The following is a 19,166-nucleotide window of genomic DNA, read 5'->3' as shown; positions in this document are numbered from 1 at the left end:
CTCACTCACACACACACTCCCTCTCTTTTCTCACTCATACACACTCCCTCTCTTTCTCACTCTCTCACACTCCCTCTCTTTCTCAATCACACACACTCCCTCTCTTTCTCGCTCTCACACACACACTCCCTCTCTTTCTCGCGCTCACACACACACACGCTCCCTCTCTTTCTCACTCACACACTCCTCTCATTCTCACTCACACACACTCCTCTCTTTCTCACTCACACACACACACTCCCTCTCTTTCTCACTCTTACACACTCTGTTTCTCACTCGCACGCTCCCTCTTTCTCACTCTCTCACACTCCATCTCTTTCTCACTCTCTCACGCTCCCTCTCTTTCTCACTCTCTCACGCTCACACTCTTTCTCACTCTCTCACGCTCCCTCTCTTCTCACTCACTCACGCTCCCTCTCTTTCTCACTCACTCCCTCCTCTTCTCACTCACACACACTCCCTCTCTTTCTCACTCACACACACTCCCTCTCTTCTCACTCACACACACTCCCTCTCTTTCTCAATCACACACACTCCCTCTCTTTCTCGCTCTCACACACACACTCCCTCTCTTTCTCGCTCTCACACACACACACGCTCCCTCTCTTTCTCACTCACACACACGCTCCCTCTCTTTCTCACTTCACACACACACTCCCTCTCTTTTCTCACTCTTACACACACTGTTTCTCACTCGCACGCTCCCTCTCTTTCTCACTCTCTCACGCTCCCTCTCTTTCTCACTCACTCACGCTCCCTCTCTTTCTCACTCACTCACGCTCCCTCTCTTTCTCACTCACTCACTCCCTCTCTTTCTCACTCACACACACTCCCTCTCTTTCTCCCTCACACACACTCCCTCACTTTCTCTCTCACTCACACTCCCTCTCTTTCACACTCACTCACACTCCCTCTCTTTCTCACTCTCTCACACACACACACACTCTCCCTCTCTTTCTCACTCTCTCACACACACACTCTCCCTCTCTTTCTCACTCTCTCTCACACACACACACTCTCCCTCTCTTTCTCACTCTCTCTCACACACACCACTCTCCCTCTCTTTCTCACTCTCTCTCACACACACACACTCTCCCTCTCTTTCTCACTCTCTCTCTCTCACACACACTCCCTCTCTTTCTCACTCACACACACTCTCCCTCTCTTTCTCACTCTCTGACACACACTCCCTCTCTCTCTCTCACACAAACACTCCCTCTCTTTCTCACTGCTCACACACACACACTCCGTCTTTCTCACTCTTACACACTCCCTCTCTTTCTCACTCTCTCTCACACACACACTCCCTCTCTTTCTCACTCTCTCACACACACATTCCCTCTCTTTCTCACTCTCGCACACACACACTCCCTCTCTTTCTCACTCTCACACACTGTTCTCACTCTCATGTTCCCTCTCTTTCTCACCCTCTCACACTCCCTCTCTTTCTCACCCTCACTCACTCCCTCTCTTTCTCACTTTCACACACTCCCTCTCTTTCTCACCCTCACACACTCCCTCTCTTTCTCACTCTCTCTCACACACACACTCCCTCTCTTTCTCACTCTCACACACACATTCCCTCTCTTTCTCACTCTCGCACACACACACTCCCTCTCTTTCTCACTCTCGCACACACACACTCCCTCTCTTTCTCACTTTCACACACTGTTTCTCACTCTCATGTTCCCTCTCTTTCTCACCCTCACACACTCCTCTCTTTCTCACCCTCACACACTCCCTCTCTTTCTCACTCTCTCTCACACACACACTCCCTCTCTTTCTCACTCTCTCACACACACATTCCCTCTCTTTCTCACTCTCACACACTGTTTCTCACTCTCATGTTCCCTCTCTTTCTCACTCTCACACGCTCCTCTCTTTCTCACCCTCACAATCCCTCTCTTTTTCCCCCTCTCACACTCCCTCTCTTTCTCACCCTCACACACTCCCTCTCTTTCTCAATCACACACACTCCCTCTCTTTCTCAATCACACACACTCCCTCTCTTTTTCACTCACACACACACTCCCTCTCTTTCTCACTCTCTCTCACAGTCCCTCTCTTTCTCACTCTCTCACATACTCCCTCTCTTTCTCACTCTCTCACACACTTCCTCTCTTTCTCACGCAGGCACACACTCCCTCTCTTTCTCACTCTCGCACTCTTTCTCACTCACACTCCCTCTATTTCTCACTCATGCACACACTCCCTCTCTCACTCTCGCACACTCCCTCTGTATCTCTCACACACACTCTGTTTCTCACTCACACTCTCACACCCTCTCTTTCTCTCACTCTCGCACACACTCCCTCTTTCTCACTCTCGCACACACTCCCTCTCTTTCAACCCCTCACAGACACCATCGCTCTCTCTCTCGCGCGCGCGGCCCTCGCTCTCTCTCTCGCGCGCAGCCCTCGCTCTCTCTCTCGCCGCGCGCCCTCGCTCTCTCTCTCGCGCGCGCCCTCGCTCGGCCCCCTCTCTCTCGCGCCCGGCCCCTCGCTCCCCCTCTCTCGCGCGCTGCCCCTCGCTCCCCCCTCTCTCCGCGCGCGCCCTCGCTCCCCCTCTCTCGCGCGCGCCCTCGCTCCCCCTCTCTCGCGCGCGAGGCCCTCGCTCCCCCTCTCTCGCGCCGGGCCCTCGCTCCCCCTCTCTCCGCGCGCGCCCTCGCTCCCCCTCTCTCGCGCGCGCCCTCGCTCCCCCCTCTCTCGCGCGCCGCCCTCGCTCCCCCTCTCTCGCCCTGCGCGCCCTCGCTCCCCCTCTCTCGCGCGCGGCCCTCGCTCCCCCTCTCTCGCGCGCCCCTCCGCTCCCCCTCTCCTCGCATGCCTGCGCCCTCGCTCCCCCCTCTCTCGCGCGCCGCCCTCGCCTCCCCCCTCTCTCAGCGCGCGTCCCTCGCTCCCCTCTCTCGCGCGCGCCCTCGCTCCCCCTCTCTCGCGCGCGGCCCTCGCTCCCCCTCTCTCTCGCGCGCGCCCTCGCGCCGCCCTCTCTCCCGCCGCGCGCCCTCGCTCCCTCGCTGTCAGCGCGCGCCTCGCTCTCTCGCGCGCGCCCTCGCGCTCTCCGGCGCGCGCTCCCTGGCTCTCCGCGCTCTTCGCGCTCTCTCCCTCGCGCGCTCTCTCCCCTCGCGCGCTCTCTCCCTCGCGCGCTCTCTCCTTCGTGCGCGCTCTCTCCCTAGTGCGCGCTCTCTCCCTCGCGCGCTCTCTCCCTCGCGCCCTTCTGCTCTCCCTCGCAGCCCTCTCTCTCCCTCGCGCCCTCTCTCTCCCTCGCGCCCTCTCTCGCCCCTCTCTCGCTCGCGCCCTCTCTCTCGCGCGCGCCCTCTCTCTCGCGCGCGCCCTCTCTCTCGCGCGCGCCCTCTCTCTCTCGCGCAGCGCCCTCTCTCTCGCGCGCGCCATCTCTCTCGCGCTGCGCCCTCTCTCTCGCGCGCGCCCTCTCTCTCGCGCGCGCCCTCCTCTCTCGCGCGCGCCATCTCTCTCGCGCGCAGCCCCTCTCTCTCGCGCGCGCCCTCTCTCTCGCGCGCGGCCCTCTCTCTCCGCGCGCGCCCTCTCTCTCGCTCGCGCGCCCTCTCTCTCGCGCGCGCCACTCTCTCTCGCGCGCGCCCTCTCTCTCGCGCGCGCCCTCTCTCTCGCGCGCGCGCCTCTCTCTCGCGCGGCGCCCTCTCTCTCGCGCGCGCCCTCTCTCTCGCGCGGCGCGCTCTCGCTCTCTCGCTCTCTCGCGCGCCCTCGCTCTCGCGCGCGCCCTCGCTCTCTCGCTCTCGCTCGCCGCTCGCCGCGCCTCGCTCTCTCGCTCTCGCGCGCGCCCTCGCTCTCGTCGCGTCGCCGCCTCTCGCGCGCGCCCTCGCTCTCGCGCGCGCCCTCGCTCTCGCGCGCGTGCCCCTCGCTCTCGCGCGCGCCCCGCTCTCTCGCGCCTCGCTCGCACGCGCTCGCTCCTCGCGCGTCTCGCTCCTCGCTCGCTCGCGCGCCCTCGCTCTCGCTCTCGCGCGCTGCCCTCGCTCTCCCTCGCTCTCTCTGCCTCTCGCGCGCGCCCTCGCTCTCGCGCTCTCGCCCTCGCTCTCGCGCGCGCCTCGTCTCGCTCTCGCCGCGGCGCCCTCGCTCTCTGCGCGCGCCCCTCGGCTCTCGCGCCCTGCGGCCCTCCGCTCTCGCGCGCGCCCTCGCTCTCGCGCTGCGCCCTCGCTCTCTCGCTCTCGCGCGCTGCCCTCCGCTCTCTCGCTCTCGCTCGGCGCTCCTCGCTTCTCGCTCTCGCGGCGCCCTCGCTCTCTCGCTCTCGCGCGCGCCCTCGCTCTCTCGCGCGCGCGCCCTCAGCTCTCGCTCGCTCGCGCGCCCTCGCGTCTCTCTCTCGGCGCGCGCGCCATCGCTCTCTCGACGCGCGCCCGCGCTCTCTCGCGCGCGCCCTCGCTCTCTCGCGCGGTCGCGGCCCTCGCGCCCTCGCTCTCACGCTCTCAGCGCGGCGCCCTCGCTCTCGCGCAGCTCCTCGCTCTCCCCCTCGCGCGCTCTCCCCCCTCGCGCGCTCTCCCCTCGCGCGCTCTCCCCCTCGCGCGCTCTCCCCTCGCGCGCTCTCCCCTCGCGCGCTCTCCCCCCTCGCGCCCTCTCCCCCTCGCGCCCTCTCCCCCTCGCGCCCTCTCCCCCTCGCGCCCTCTCCCCCTCGCGCCCTCTCCCCCTCGCGCGCTCTCCCCCTCGCGCGCTCTCCCCCTCGCGCGCTCTCCCCCTCGCGCGCTCTCCCCCTCGCGCGCTCTCCCCCCTCGCGCGCGCTCGCGGCCCTCGCGCGCTCTCTCCCTCGCCGCGCTCTCTCCCTCGCGCCGCTCTCTCCCTCGCGGCGCTCTCTCCCTCGCGCGCTCTCTCCCTCGCGCTCTCTCTCCCTCGCGCTCTCTCTCCCCTCGCGAGCGCTCTCCCTCGCGAGCGCTCTCCCTCGCGAGCGCTCTCCCTCGCGCTCTCTCCCCTCGCGCAGCGCGCCCTCGCGCTCTCTCTCTCCCGCGCGCACCGAATATCACTAATGATAACGAACGAGTGTGTGAGCCAGCTGGCAGGACTAGGTCGTATAACCAATATCATATTTCACTTTATCTTTTACATCGATTCAAGCGGTTGATGCTTTTTTAAATTGTGTATCATTCAAAAGATGGCACTGCTGATAATGAGAGTCAGCCTTGATTTTGTGCTCAGTGTTTGACGTGAGGCTTGATCTCTCAGTCTTTCAGAGCAGGTCAAACGTTTACCCACTCAGCTGATCCTCGAAATCAGCAATGTAAATATAATGTAAAACTTCCAGCAAGGCTTAAAGAAGCAACTCAGTCAGTGATCAGTGTGAACTGGATTTTGGGGAGGCACCTCAACGAAACTTGCTTTAAAAGAAGTTAGTTATTGACAGAAAATGTCGCATGAACATCATTCAGACTAGTTTAGTCAGGCTTTTGAAATATGCTGATGTAGATTCATTTTGCATGTGACTTAAGTTTCAGTATGATTTCAATTTGGGCAAGGAGTTCACCTTCCACAATGAGGTAAATAAGCATGATCTCCTATCTCACAGATCAGTGATGATTCCGAGGTGGAACAAACCTGAGGAGCCTGGTGGCTCTCCCTGAAATATGTTTGGTGTTGGTTGAGGATAAATGTGGCCCAGGGCATAGGGAGAACATCTCTTATCCCTGTTTCTCGTTGAGTATGCCACATTTCGAATTGGGTTGATGCTTGAAGAGTATGTAATTTTGGAATATTGGGAAAGAGAAAGTGCTGAGTGGGTAGCCCCTGAGCTGAGTGATATCCTTCCAGAGCATGGGAATGTTAGAAATGAGCGCAAGTAGATCATTTGGCTGTCCAAGCCTCCTCCACCTTTCAATACTGTCACAACTGATCTATCTCAATTCTGCTTTTTTGCACAATACTGATATTACTTCATTTCCTTATTATCCAAAATTCTATCAATCTCCTCTTTGAATATTTTCAGTGACTGGAATAGAGAATTCCAAAGGGTTAAGTGAAGAAATATCTCCACCTTTAAGACCCCTTTGCCTCAGATTATCACCTCCAGTTCGAGACTTCCCAGTCACGGCAAATGTTCTCAGGCATCTACCTTATTGAGCACTTTTAAGATGTTTCAATGAGATTATACATAATTCTTCAAAATCCCAGGGGACATTGGCATAATTTCAATCAATAATGTGCAGGAGGCCAGCACCAGATATATCTAAAAATAAGTCATCAGTCTGGTGAAGCTGCAGCTTAGGTCTATGTGCATGCTAAGCAGTAGGAGCAGCTTATGATAGACAGGGGTAAGAAATCCCAAATCAAATGGATTGTGTTTAAGTTCTGCAGTCCTGCCACGTCCAGTTGGGAATGGTTGAACACATTTAGGCAACCTCACTCGGGGACTCTCCTCAAAGATCTTCATTTTGGGACAGATCTTGGCTCAGCCCATCACATTTGTGTAAAAAGCAAGGCTGAAACACTTGAGGCATCATGGGTGCCAGTCTTCACCCAATTTGATTAACTCCATATGATATCAAGAAATAGATGAAGTTACTGGATATTGTAAGGCTATGGACCCTGACAACATTGTGTCCAATAGCACTGAAGACTTGTGCTCTTCAATCCAAGCCATTCCAGTACGGCTACAACACTGGCATCTACACAACAATGTGGAAAGTTGCACAACTATGTCCTGTCTGCAAGGAGCAGGACAAATCCGATTCAGTCAATTACAGCCCAATCAGTCTGTGCTTGATAATTAGTCAAGTGATGGAAGGTGTCACAACATTTAGTACTTTTGGGTTCTGTCAGGGGCACTAAGTTCCTGATCTTATTACAGCCTTGGTGCTAAAATGGGCAAAAGGGCTGAACTCTGTAGAGAAAGTCAGAGTAACACCCTTCCACATCAAGAAAGAGCCTGAGTTAGTGTGGCATCAAGTATCCTAGCGAAACTGAAGTGAATGGGAATTGAGTAAATGCTCCACTATTGGAGCCGTAAGTAACATAGAGGAAGATAGTAGTTAGACTTCAATCCCTTGGCATCACTTCAGAAATTCCTCAGAGTAAAGGCCCAGTTGTCTTCAGCTGCTTCATCATTGACCTTCTCTGCATTGTAAGACCAAAAGTGGGGACGTTGTGCATTGAGCAACAGAAGTTTAATACCAGTCATGACTCCTCAGAGACTGAAGGTCCATGGCAGAAATACAGCAAGACCTGGATAATCAGGCTTGGGCTGACAAGTAGGAAGTATAATTCATAGCATGCAAGTGCCGAGTGCGAACATCTCCGACAGCAGAGAATTCAAACCATTGCCTCTTGATATTCATTGATATTATCATCAACAATTTCCAGACTTTCACCATTTTTAAAATAAAAATCTACTTTTCTATTTTTCCTACTGAAGTGGAATGTCATCCATTTGACTACCATTTTCTAATTATGTCTAGTGATTGAGTGGTTAAAGCCCTTGGCTACTAGGAAGCTCTGTATTTTGTGATTTATGTGACTTCTGTGTGAATGTGAGCTTGCAGGCAGAGAAGTGTCAGGGACGAAAGGCACTACGATTGTGTCACAGGAACTGAGATGCTGTGATCAGTTAAGGTGGATTGGCTGTGGAGGATCCTCATCACATCAGATTCACATTGATCGATCAAAGATTAAAATTTATACAAATGTAACTGGCCCCAATGCCCCAAGAACCAGAAGTTCTCCCTCCTCCTTGCATTAACCCCTTGTCTAGTCTGGCCATGGCATGGTAGTGGAAATAATCCACAAATTATCTTATACTGCCTTTGAAGCTCCAATTTTTAACCTTCTGCCTTGCTCCTGAAATGCTGACCATAAGACCTGCTCTCTCTCAGTCAGTGGGACAATGTGTTCCATAACCTCTGGCTCAAAGCCTCCCGTTTGAAAAATGAGAAGCCAGTATCATAGTGATAGAGTCTCTGGGTTAGTAATGTAGAACATCAAGCTAATATGCTGGGATCATGGATTCAAATCCCACCATATCAGATAATAATGAAATATGCATCCATAAAACCTGCAATCAAAAGCTGGTGTCATGGTGGTGATGTAACTGCTGTCAATTGTTGCAAAAGCCCATCTATTCCTTCATATTCTTCAGGGAAGGAAATCTGTCATCCTAAATAAAAACCAAAAGAACTGCGGATGCTATAAATCAGGAAAAAAAACAAAGTTGCTAGAAAAGCCCAGCAGGTCTTGCAGCATCCGCGAAGGAAAAAACAGAGTTAACGTTTCAGATCCAGTGACCCTTCCTCAGAACCCCTCTGTTTTCTTTTCCTTGTTTGGCTTTCATGAGACTCGAGACTCCCAGTAATGTGGTTGACTGATTACGTTCTCTAGGCAATTGGGGATGAGCAACAAATGCCGACCTCGCCAGCAGCAGCCATATCCTATGAAGTGGAAATGCTGGTGTTGGACTGACTTGGATAAGGTCAGAAATCATACAATACCGGGTTATAACCCAGCAGATTTATTTGAAAACACAAGCTTTTGGAGCCTCACTCCTCCTGAAAGTGTTAGAGGGAGAGGCAGTATCAGACACAAAATTTATAAGTAAAAGATCAAAAGGTCGCACTACTGTGATGTCTTAAAAACACCTAAAATGCTGTTAAATCTTTAATCAGTTAGATGGTTTTAATTCATTAATATGTATGTGTAAATCCCTGAATTCATTTTAAGTCACTGTTAGACAATGTATGTTAGGTGTGAGGCCTTGTTTCAGTCTGTTTGTTTTGGTTTGGAGTCAGACTGGTTTTATTTCTAAAGTAAGAATTTGTAAAACACCACATTGAATGACTGTCTATGAATTGTCTGCTGCCAGGCAGCATCAGAGGAGCAGGAAAGCTGACATTTTGGGTTGGGACCCTTCTTCAGAACCACCTTCTGGGTCCTTCCTTTCTGAATGTCAGCTTTCCTACTCCTCTGCTGCCTGGCCTGCTGTATTCCTCCAGCTCCACACTGTGTTATCTCTGACTCCAGCATTGGTAGTTCTTACTATCTCTGAGCTTTTCCAGCAACTTTGTTTTCGTTAGTCATTTGAAAATCCCGTGCATGATCTCTTTATTTTCTCCTTATTTTGCTATTCATCTGTTTATAAATTCAACTCACCTTTTTTAGCCATGCTATTTGCTTGCTGTGCCACTTTCAAAGATTTGTGTGTCCTGTTAACTGTGGTGCCGCACCCCCACCTTCCCTGGTTGTCTTATAAGGTATGTACTTCCCCTTGACAATATTAACTGAAGGCACAGTGTTAGTTTTCCCGTTTGCTGATGCCACCTAGCTTTGACATTGCCACCAATGACTTATAAATAGTCACATTGCTTGTCTGCCTTCCCGTACTAAATGAACACAAAATTCCTCCAGCTAAATATTGGAATGGTATTGTCTTTGATCTCTCCAAACTGTCTTCGCTCCTCCTGAGTCCATTCCTGTCCCCAACAGTAGTCAGAGATTAATGATCCCTAATTCCACTTGGGCAGCAGCACCCAACTTCACTCCTGTCTCAGTTCAAATGCTAGTGGAACTCTTATTCAGGCTTTCTTTCCCTCTAGACTTGATTATTCCGGGGCCAGTCTCCCACATTTTGCCCTCGTTAGGCTTAAGATCATCCAAAACTCAAATCCCATGCCCGAGCTTGCACTGAGAACTGCACCCCTTCTCACCAACTATGATTGCTGACTGAAGTCAGCTCCTGGTCAAGTACTGTCTTAATTTTAAAGTTGCTATCCTTATTTTCAAATTTTCCACTCTTCTCTCCACTCTCCCTGCTCCCCACCTCCTCTGTGGTCTGCGACACTTCAGTGTGATAGTGTTACTGCTCCCAGGTGGAGTGCTTCTGCTTGTAAAGTCCACTTTGTGTTCTGTCGTACCCTGTCACTTCCTAAGTCAGAAGTCACAAGGCACCAGGTAATAGTCCAACAGATTTATTTGAAATCACAAGCTTTCGGAACACAGCCCCTTCATAGCTTGTGATTTCAAATAAACCTGTTGGACTATATCTAGTGATTTTTGACTTTGTCCACCCCAGTCCAACACTGGTACCTCCACATCACATGCTAATTGGGTACTTACATAACAACACCTTGACACTGATATAATTCGGGTCTTCTTTTGCATCCTTTTTGCAACACTTGGTGCCTCTGTCAGTAGAGTGAAGCATCTAACTTTGAAATAAATGAGGTTCTTATTTTTATGTTATTTTGAAAGTTGCCAATTTTGCATCCAGAGATAATGGGAACTGCAGATGCTGGAGAATTCCAAGATAATAAAATGTGAGGCTGGATGAACACAGCAGGCCAAGCAGCATCTCAGGAGCACAAAAGCTGACGTTTCGGGCCTAGACCCTTCATCAGAGAGGGGGATGGGGAGAGGGAACTGGAATAAATAGGGAGAGAGGGGGAGGCGGACCGAAGATGGAGAGTAAAGAAGATAGGTGGAGAGAGTATAGGTGGGGAGGTAGGGAGGGGATAGGTCAGTCCAGGGAAGACGGACAGGTCAAGGAGGTGGGATGAGGTTAGTAGGTAGATGGGGATGCGGCTTGGGGTGGGAGGAAGGGATGGGTGAGAGGAAGAACCGGTTAGGGAGGCAGAGACAGGTTGGACTGGTTTTGGGATGCAGTGGGTGGGGGGGAAGAGCTGGGCTGGTTGTGTGGTGCAGTGGGGGGAGGGGACGAACTGGGCTGGTTTAGGGATGCAGTAGGGGAAGGGGAGATTTTGAAACTGGTGAAGTCCACATCGATACCATATGGCTGCAGGGTTCCCAGGCGGAATATGAGTTGCTGTTCCTGCAACCTTCGGGTGGCATCATTCTGGCAGTGCAGGAGGCCCATGATGGACATGTCATCTAGAGAATGGGAGGGGGAGTGGAAATGGTTTGCGACTGGGAGGTGCAGTTGTTTGTTGCGAACTGAGCGGAGGTGTTCTGCAAAGCGGTCCCCAAGCCTCCGCTTGGTTTCCCCAATGTAGAGGAAGCCGCACCGGGTACAGTGGATGCAGTATACCACATTGGCAGATGTGCAGGTGAACCTCTGCTTAATGTGGAATGTCATCTTGGGGCCTGGGATAGGGGTGAGGGAGGAGGTGTGGGGGCAAGTGTAGCATTTCCTGCGGTTGCAGGGGAAGGTGCCGGGTGTGGTGGGGTTGGAGGGCAGTGTGGAGCGAACAAGGGAGTCACGGAGAGAGTGGTCTCTCCGGAAAGCAGACAGGGGTGGGGATGGAAAAATGTCTTGGGTGGTGGGGTCGGATTGTAAATGGCGGAAGTGTCGGAGGATGATGCGTTGTATCCGGAGGTCGGTAGGGTGGTATGTGAGAACGAGGGGGATCCTCTTAGGGCGGTTGTGGCGGGGGCGGGGTGTGAGGGATGTGTTGCGGGAAATACGGGAGACGCGGTCAAGGGCGTTCTCGATCACTGTGGGGGGAAAGTTGCGGTCCTTAAAGAACTTGGACATCTGGGATGTGCGGGAGTGGAATGTCTTGTCGTGGGAGCAGATGCGGCGGAGGCGGAGGAATTAGGAATAGGGGATGGAATTTTTGCCCCCACTGCACCACACAACCAGCCCAGCTCTTCCCCCCCCCCCAACCACTGCATCCCAAAACCAGTCCAACCTGTCTCTGCCTCCCTAACCGGTTCTTCCTCTCACCCATCCCTTCCTCCCACCCCAAGCCGCACCCCCATCTACCTACTAACCTCATCCCACCTCCTTGACCTGTCTGTCTTCCCTGGACTGACCTATCCCCTCCCTACCTCCCCACCTACACTCTCTCCACCAATCTTCTTTACTCTCCATCTTCGGTCCGCCTCCCCCTCTCTCCCTATTTATTCCAGTTCCTTCTCCCCATCCCCCTCTCTGATGAAGGGTCGAGGCCCGAAACGTCAGCTTTTGTGCTCCTGAGATGCTGCTTGGCCTGCTGTGTTCATCCAGCCTCACATTTTATAATTTTGCATCCAGTTCCTTTGTTAGATGAGCTCAGCTTGGCATATTTGCTCTTCTCTTCCAAGATTTTCTGGTTAACTAGAAGCTTTTTGTCTGGTGATTTAAGTTTCCTGTTACAGTCTGAATAATTGTGGGTGGTGACAGTTTGACGTTCTTAAACTGCACACTCAGTCAATTTCCAGTCTGTCCAGGATTCCGACAGGCCTCCTTAATCTTGCCATTGCTCTGTGTACAGCTTGCTTCACACTAATCTGTCTGTTGACAGAATGGCAACTTCTCTTGCAGGAGAGGCTGTTCTTGAACGAAAGAAAACTGGAAGGGATAGTCATGAAGTCGCACTGACATTTGAAGAAGCTCTTGAAGAAACAGGTATTGTTTCTGCAATTCTTCTGTGTTATTAAATAATTATTAATTTGATTGTAACATTCACTGTCTCTGTGTTCACTAATGTGCTAGAGTGTGCTTGAGTCTGTGGACTGGGACCCAAGCCTGCAACTTTCTCAGTGAAGAGGAAAGAGTGCCATCTACTGAGCCATGGCTGATGCTGTAATATAGAATAATAACCCCATTTCAGTCAGAGGACAATATGGAGCTAAAGGATTCTCCTCACAGTGAAAGACAGACAGTTCACTAATGTCCCTCTTGCATTGAGGAGAAACCTTTAGCTTCATATCTTGCTTTGACTGAAAAGGGGTTCTTATTCTGTATTGTAACATCAGCCATGGCTTGGTGGATGGCACTCTTCTCTCTTCACTTAGAGAGTTGCAGGCTTGGATCCCAGTCCACGGACTCAAGCACACTTGAGCACTGGCGTTTGCAGTGCAATGCTGGAACAGTGGCACTGCAAGAAGTGCTACCTTCCTGGTGCAGTATTAAGTTGAGAACGATGCTGGAATGAAGCCAATGTTAGTTGGAAACATCAAATACTCCAAAGATAAATCCGCAATCACCCGATAATGTTGCGAGTGCACTGCTCAGAAATTCTTCAGTGCAAGTTATAATGTAGAGATCTGAACTCTGAGAACTTGTGATAATTATTCTTAGGTGTTGCGGTATTTGATTATCCTGTGGTTTTCACTTTATTGTTATCGGCATGATTAATTGTATTCTTTGTGTTCTTTTTCAGGTTTTGGCACCTTCCATATAGCTCTGTTGGCTATCTGTGGGTGGGCAAATGCTAGTGATGCTGTTGAAATACTGTGTGTGTCATTTCTGCTTCCCACTGCTCGCTGTGATCTTCACCTTAGCTCAGCAGATATGGGTGGGCTTACAGCAAGTGTCTTCCTAGGTATGTCTTTCATAACCTCCAATGACTATCCTCTGTGCCAACAGCTGATGCCCGCTTGAGGTTCCAACTGGCAACTGCAGTGGCCCTAGAAATACCAAACGAAAGACTGAAGTTGAGTATAGGAATTGGGAAGCATTTTTCTGTGCTATTATAATTCGCCATGTTGCCTTTAGCTAAATAGTGGTAATTCTGAATGATGCATCCTCCTTCCACCAAGTTGATAGAGCAGTCATTTCCAAACGTTTCTTTGCAACAAACCCAGTATTGGCTTATTCGTGGCTGATGGCACCTCTTGCAGGAACCATTTTAACATTTCTCGGGATATTCAAAACATTTTCTGTGCTACACGCTGGATAATTCAAGCAAGTTTGCAAATAGATAACTCTAATAGCTTAAACTGCAGTATTTGAAACGTAAAGGGGCTTCTTGAGCATCAAGTTTACAAATGGCCTGGAATTTCCTGACAGGTTCTGTCAAAGTCTGCACTGAATTTTCTGCTGTTGGGTATCCAAATGCTGGTTGAATACAACAGGAAACCATTGTAAGTAAATTGAGGAAAAGCACCAATGCCTAAAAATTAATCACCAAGGGAGAATAGACATAATTTGGACAGCGCATTAGAAAGAAAAATGTCACCCTCTGATGGTCAGATTTCCTCAATCTTCTCTGTCAATAGGCACTAGTGGCATATAGGTATTGGAGACCTTTTCAGACCATTTAAACATTTGATTGAAAAATATAATTTAACACAATGATTACAGAATCAGCATATGTCTAATATGAAATATAAAATTTGGTGTGGGTCATTACTCATCAAACGTATTGTTAATTTCTATACTTTAAGTCAAATATCTGACCCTTTTGGGCTGATCAGTTTTATTTTCACCTTAACTGCTGTAGCACTCCGATGTGAGTCTTACAGGAACTCCATTAGTTAGACTGGTGTTAGGTACTATGTAATGTTAAGTTATTAGCTTTAGTATTTCTCGTTATTTATTTAGTTCTCTGACATCTTCCTATTGCTTATAGTTTTTGGTGTTTTAAACATCATCATGTTGCTTCCTCCTTGCTTTTTTTTGACATGATACAAGCACTTTTGTAGCCATGATGTGGAGGTGCCAGTGTTGGACTGGGGTGGACAAAGTCAGAAGGCACATGACACCAGGTTTATTTGAAATCACAGGCTTTCAGAGTTACTTTTTCATCAAGTGTAATGACTTCTGACTTTTTTTGTAATAAAGTATGTGACTCACTTTCCACAACATTCCCTTTCTGCATCATGCAAGTGCTAGTTTAGCAACTACTTAGCATTCAAATCTTGATGCCCCTAGGTAAATAACAAGTTTGACGAGTACGTGGCATAGATTTAATGAGTTTTTACCCGAACTCACTCTCCTTTCAAGATCTCAAGCATGTAAATCAAGATAATTGCAGTGAAAAAACAATACTTGGTTAGAGTGCTAATTGGTATTTCGTACAATGCATTAAAAGTGGTGGATGTCAAATGCCTTGTGGCTCAATTTGGAAAAGACTGGCAGGGTTGGGAGGGTTTGCATGACCTCCGCTTTAAAATTCTACTTCAGTTAGTACCAGGAGGGGAAGAAAGGGCAAATTAAGGGTCATTTGACCCTTTGCTGCTTGTGGAATTTTGTTGAATGTGAAGTGGCTGCTGGATTGTGGTTAATTCACTAGAGGTGAAGCACTTCAGGATGTCTTGAGATCTGGTATAGCGGCAGATTAATCTTTTTAAAAACCAAAAGAACTGCGGATGCTGTGAATCAGGAAGAAAAACAAAGTTGCTGGAAAAGCTCAACTGGTCTGGCAGCATCTGTGAAGGAAAAAACAGAGTTAACGTTTCAGGCCTGGTGATTAACTTTTTGTTTGGTTTATATACCCTTAAGAAATGTGTTGAATCTTTTCTTGCAAATAGTAGTCTTTCTTCCTGTTTTGTGTGCAGGTATGATGATTGGGGGATACGTGTGGGGAGTTCTTGCAGACCGGCAAGGCCGTCAACGAATCCTTGTTTTCTCATTGGCAGTGAATGGCATCTTTGGCGCAGTGTCGAGTTTGGCATCTAATTATTGGGAATTCTTGCTATTGCGATTTATTAGCGGAGTTGGGTGAGTATTATTGAAAATAACACATTTGTCATGACTTTTCATCTTGCACTCGTCAAGGACAATTTGTAAGAAATGCCAAGAAAGGGGAAAACAAATATTTGTACGTTATATGTGGAGCGTACTGATGGGTTGGCAAGTAGACTGTGATGTGTGGAAGCATTGTCATGGTAAATGCACTCCTGGAGGCAGAACAGGAAGCAGGTTCTAAGTCCATCTCGACCACAACAGGAATTGAACCACATGTCAGATAGCCAGACAACTGAACTAACTGGCTCCTAGCTTGAGGGCAGTTGGGAACGTGTGGAAGTTGAAGCTGTGAGGAGCTGTGGCTGGAGCTGGGAGAGCAGTGGGGACTTAAGAGAACCAAAATAAATCATGAGAAGAATTGTGGCTTGTATCAAGGTTGATACCATCACTGTCCCATCTAAGTCTCTGGTTACAGTTCCACACGTGTCACGGAATTGTGGGGGGAGGAGGTCACAACCCTAACTGCTCAGCACGACCCCAATGGGTTGACAAATGTTGAAGCATAAGCTCTCTGCCTCTGTCATGTTCTTTGAACATACTTTTTGGTGCCCATTTGGATCCATGTGATATACCTCCAAGAAAGAGTTGTGTTTTCATAGCACATTTCACAGGCTTAGAAAGTTGGAAAGTGTTTTACAGCTAATTAAGTCGTTTTGAAGCATGGCGACTGTTGTCACGACCGCAACACAGTTGTCATTTTGTGGATAGCAAGATCTCAAACTGCAACTTGATAAGTGAGCAGGTGGTTTGTTGTTAATTATGTTGGCTAAGGGGTAAGCATTGGCCAGGACATCGTGGTGAATTCTGCTTGTTTGAGATAGTGCCCTACAATATTTTGCATCCGTCTGAGAGTTTAATAGGGCTTTGGGGATGGGATCTCTGAACTGAACCCAAAATATATTTGCAACAGCAAGTCGAGATAGGTGCCTTTTGATTTTGGTCAGCTGGATGGTGCCAGCATGCTGTGTTGTGATGGATCTTTGTCGTAATTTAACTCTAATTGATTGATTCCTCAGCGTTGGTGGCTCCATACCAGTCATATTCTCCTATTTTTCGGAATTTCAACCTCGGGATAAAAGAGGCTGTATGGTCAGTGCTTTGGCTACTTTCTGGATGGCAGGGAACATTCTAGCAGCAGGTGAGTGGAGTTGTGTATGTGTGTGTGAAAGAGAAAATTAAGGGTTACACTGGTTCTGCCTTGTCCAACTCGATTACAATTGCTTCCCTTGCCTGATATTACTCCCTAGGGCCATTTTGGCAAGGGAGTTGCTCATTGCAAAAAGATATGAAAGCATAGTGGCAGTATTGATCTTTCCTTGACATGGCCACACAGGAAGTCGGCCTTGTATCATGGTGGAGCACCATTTGTGTAGACAATTCCAGTGAATATGAAATAAAATTATCTAGACCAGGTCAGAGAAACACATGGCACAGAAAGAGTCTGCTCCTTTCCCCCTTGATCAGTGGCATAATCTTTCCTGTAATGCAGAATATTTCAGCTTTTCAGGTCTCCATTCCTCTGATCAGTTTCCTGCACTTAACATTGACAGAATCATAGAATTCCTACAGTTCAGATGAGGCAATTCAGGCCATCGAGACTGCACCAACCCTCTGAAGAGCATCTCACTCAGTCCCCCATCCCCTCTAACTCTATCCCTGTCACACCGCATTTCCCTTGTCTAATCCACTTAACCTATGCATCCCTGGACACTGCAAGGCAATTTAATATGGCCAGTTCACCCAATCTGTGCATCTTTGGAGTCTAGGAGGAAACCAGAACAACCAGTGTAAACCGCACGGAGACGGGGCAAATGCACAAATTCAATACAGTCACCCAAGGCTGGAACTGAACCTGGGCCCTTGGAGCTGTGTGGCCGCAGTACTAACCCTTGAGCCACCATGCCGCCCTATCAGTCGTTAATGCATGCATCTCTTAGTAAGAATCTTCTTCCCTACATTTGAGTGATGGTACACTGTTCCTGATTTTCAGCCTCAACATTTTGCATTAATTACTGTTATTGTAAGCGGAGAGAATTGCTGCTCTTACAGTATAATGAATACTACTCATTGCTTCCCTGTGGGAATCACCCTTTATTGCTGTGCAGCAGAACCTGCCTTTCGGCCTACTCTCTTTTGTTCCATTTGGTAACAAATTCAAAAGTCTTTCTTAATCTGCTTGTGCCGAGTGTTGTATTAAAACTTAATACTTTATTTGGCAAAGTTATACCCCACAAGTTGTTGAATTTGCATTTGTAATACCGTGAAACCTTCCATGGATTTATGACTGAGATCAACTTCTCACTCTGCAGTGGTCTGAGTCTTTCTCTGATAGTTAGAAAGCATTTTGGTGTTGCTTCTTGTTGGATGCTATGTAACAGAACAGGAAAAGTAACTTACTGATATGGCAGTTGGTATTAGTATTAACATCTTGGGGAGATGGGGGCTAACACACAAGTTGGGTTAACTGGTCGGGATGCAACAGGATTATGCCAACCAACTAGGGATTATCAGCTTTGTTTATTTGTAACAAATTATGGCTCCAGCTGTTGACATATTTATAATGTAAACTTGTCTTTACCATCTGCATTATCAATGCTGGATGAACACTTAAAGCAGAGGGAATAATATGCTTTGGACCAAATGTAGATAAATGGGGTTAATGTAGTCTGGTGTTGGTTGGTCAGTATAGGTATGGTGGGTCAAAAGGCCTATTTTTATGCTATCTGTCTCTATGAAACAAACCTACAATCCAGTGAGAACAGAGTGTGTGTGGTGTGACTTTGCCATCTGCTGGTGATCAAGCATGTGAACATGAAGATCATAAAATCATAGACCCTACAGTGTGGAAAGAGGCCATTCAGCCCTTCAAGTCATCACTTGCCCTTCAAAGAGTATCCACCCATACCCTGTAACCCTGCATTTTTACTGTGGCTAATCCACCTAACCTGCACATGTTTGGACTGTGGGAGGAAACCAGACCACCTGGCAGCAGCTCATGCAGACACGCGGAGAATGTGCAAACTCCACACATACGGCCATCCAAGGCTGAATTGATCTGGGTCCCTGGCACTGAGCCTCTGTATCCTTTAAGCAACCTATTTTCCCGTGTGCCATGTCATAACTGTCTTTTATGAAGGCCACTTGAAGGTGTGTGTGAATAAGAGGCTGCATATTAGGCATCACTGAGGATCATGGAAATGCATCTCACAAGGGGAGTTGTCTAAATGAGATAATCAGACTTCAAGTCTGGGGAGTCCTAAGTTTAGATTCATGCTTCATTCTAAGTCATTTTTAAACCCCTCTGGGAGAGCTTATTGCTTGGGGGCAGGTGTGTCAGGTTTCAAAAATTTCACCTTGAGAAACAAATCCATGTTTGTATTTGACTCAAAGGAACTTAACATGGGACGTTAGGTGTGTAATGGAGATGCTGGGTGCAGGTTGAATTCTTCCAGGTGGTGTAATGGAGATGTTGGGTGCAGGTTGCATTCTTCCGAGTCAACCTTCTGATGAGATGTAGGTGAGTTATCGAATTATAGAATGGTTACACCAGAGAAGAAGAGTTGCCCGAATTTGCAGCTCCCTCTGCTTAGTCTCGTTTGTTCCATTTGTTGACAAATTCAAAAGCCTTTCTTAATCTGCTTGTGCTGTGTGCTGTATTAAAACCTAACACTTCATTCAGCAAAGTTATATCCCACAAGTAAACCAATACTCTGCTCTTCCACCCCCTTTTCATTGTAGCCTGTATGTTATATTGACTCTTCATGTTCTTCCTATCGTTATAAATCACTTCGGACTCCTCTGCATTGCATTTAATTTGTCAC

At 49.0% G+C, this 19,166-nt stretch overlaps 1 protein-coding gene across 4 annotated transcripts in view; it reads left to right on the top strand.

Annotated features, from left to right (window-relative positions):
- Positions 1-19,166, top strand: part of sv2 (synaptic vesicle glycoprotein 2) — an 82,132-nt gene that overhangs the window by 11,009 nt on the left and 51,957 nt on the right. For all 4 annotated transcript variants that reach the window (XM_048520891.2, XM_048520890.2, XM_059640121.1 and 1 more), the window contains exons 2-5: positions 12,196-12,279; positions 13,037-13,198; positions 15,156-15,318; positions 16,362-16,483. In XM_048520891.2, the coding sequence (XP_048376848.2) occupies positions 12,196-12,279; positions 13,037-13,198; positions 15,156-15,318; positions 16,362-16,483 (531 nt within the window). The remainder of the gene's footprint in view (positions 1-12,195; positions 12,280-13,036; positions 13,199-15,155; positions 15,319-16,361; positions 16,484-19,166) is intronic.

This window comes from Stegostoma tigrinum, chromosome 36, assembly GCF_030684315.1.
Source record: "Stegostoma tigrinum isolate sSteTig4 chromosome 36, sSteTig4.hap1, whole genome shotgun sequence".
NCBI classification, from domain to species: domain Eukaryota; kingdom Metazoa; phylum Chordata; class Chondrichthyes; order Orectolobiformes; family Stegostomatidae; genus Stegostoma; species Stegostoma tigrinum.
The sequence above is the reverse complement of the archived record's forward strand: the minus strand, read 5'-3'. Positions and strand labels throughout refer to the sequence as shown.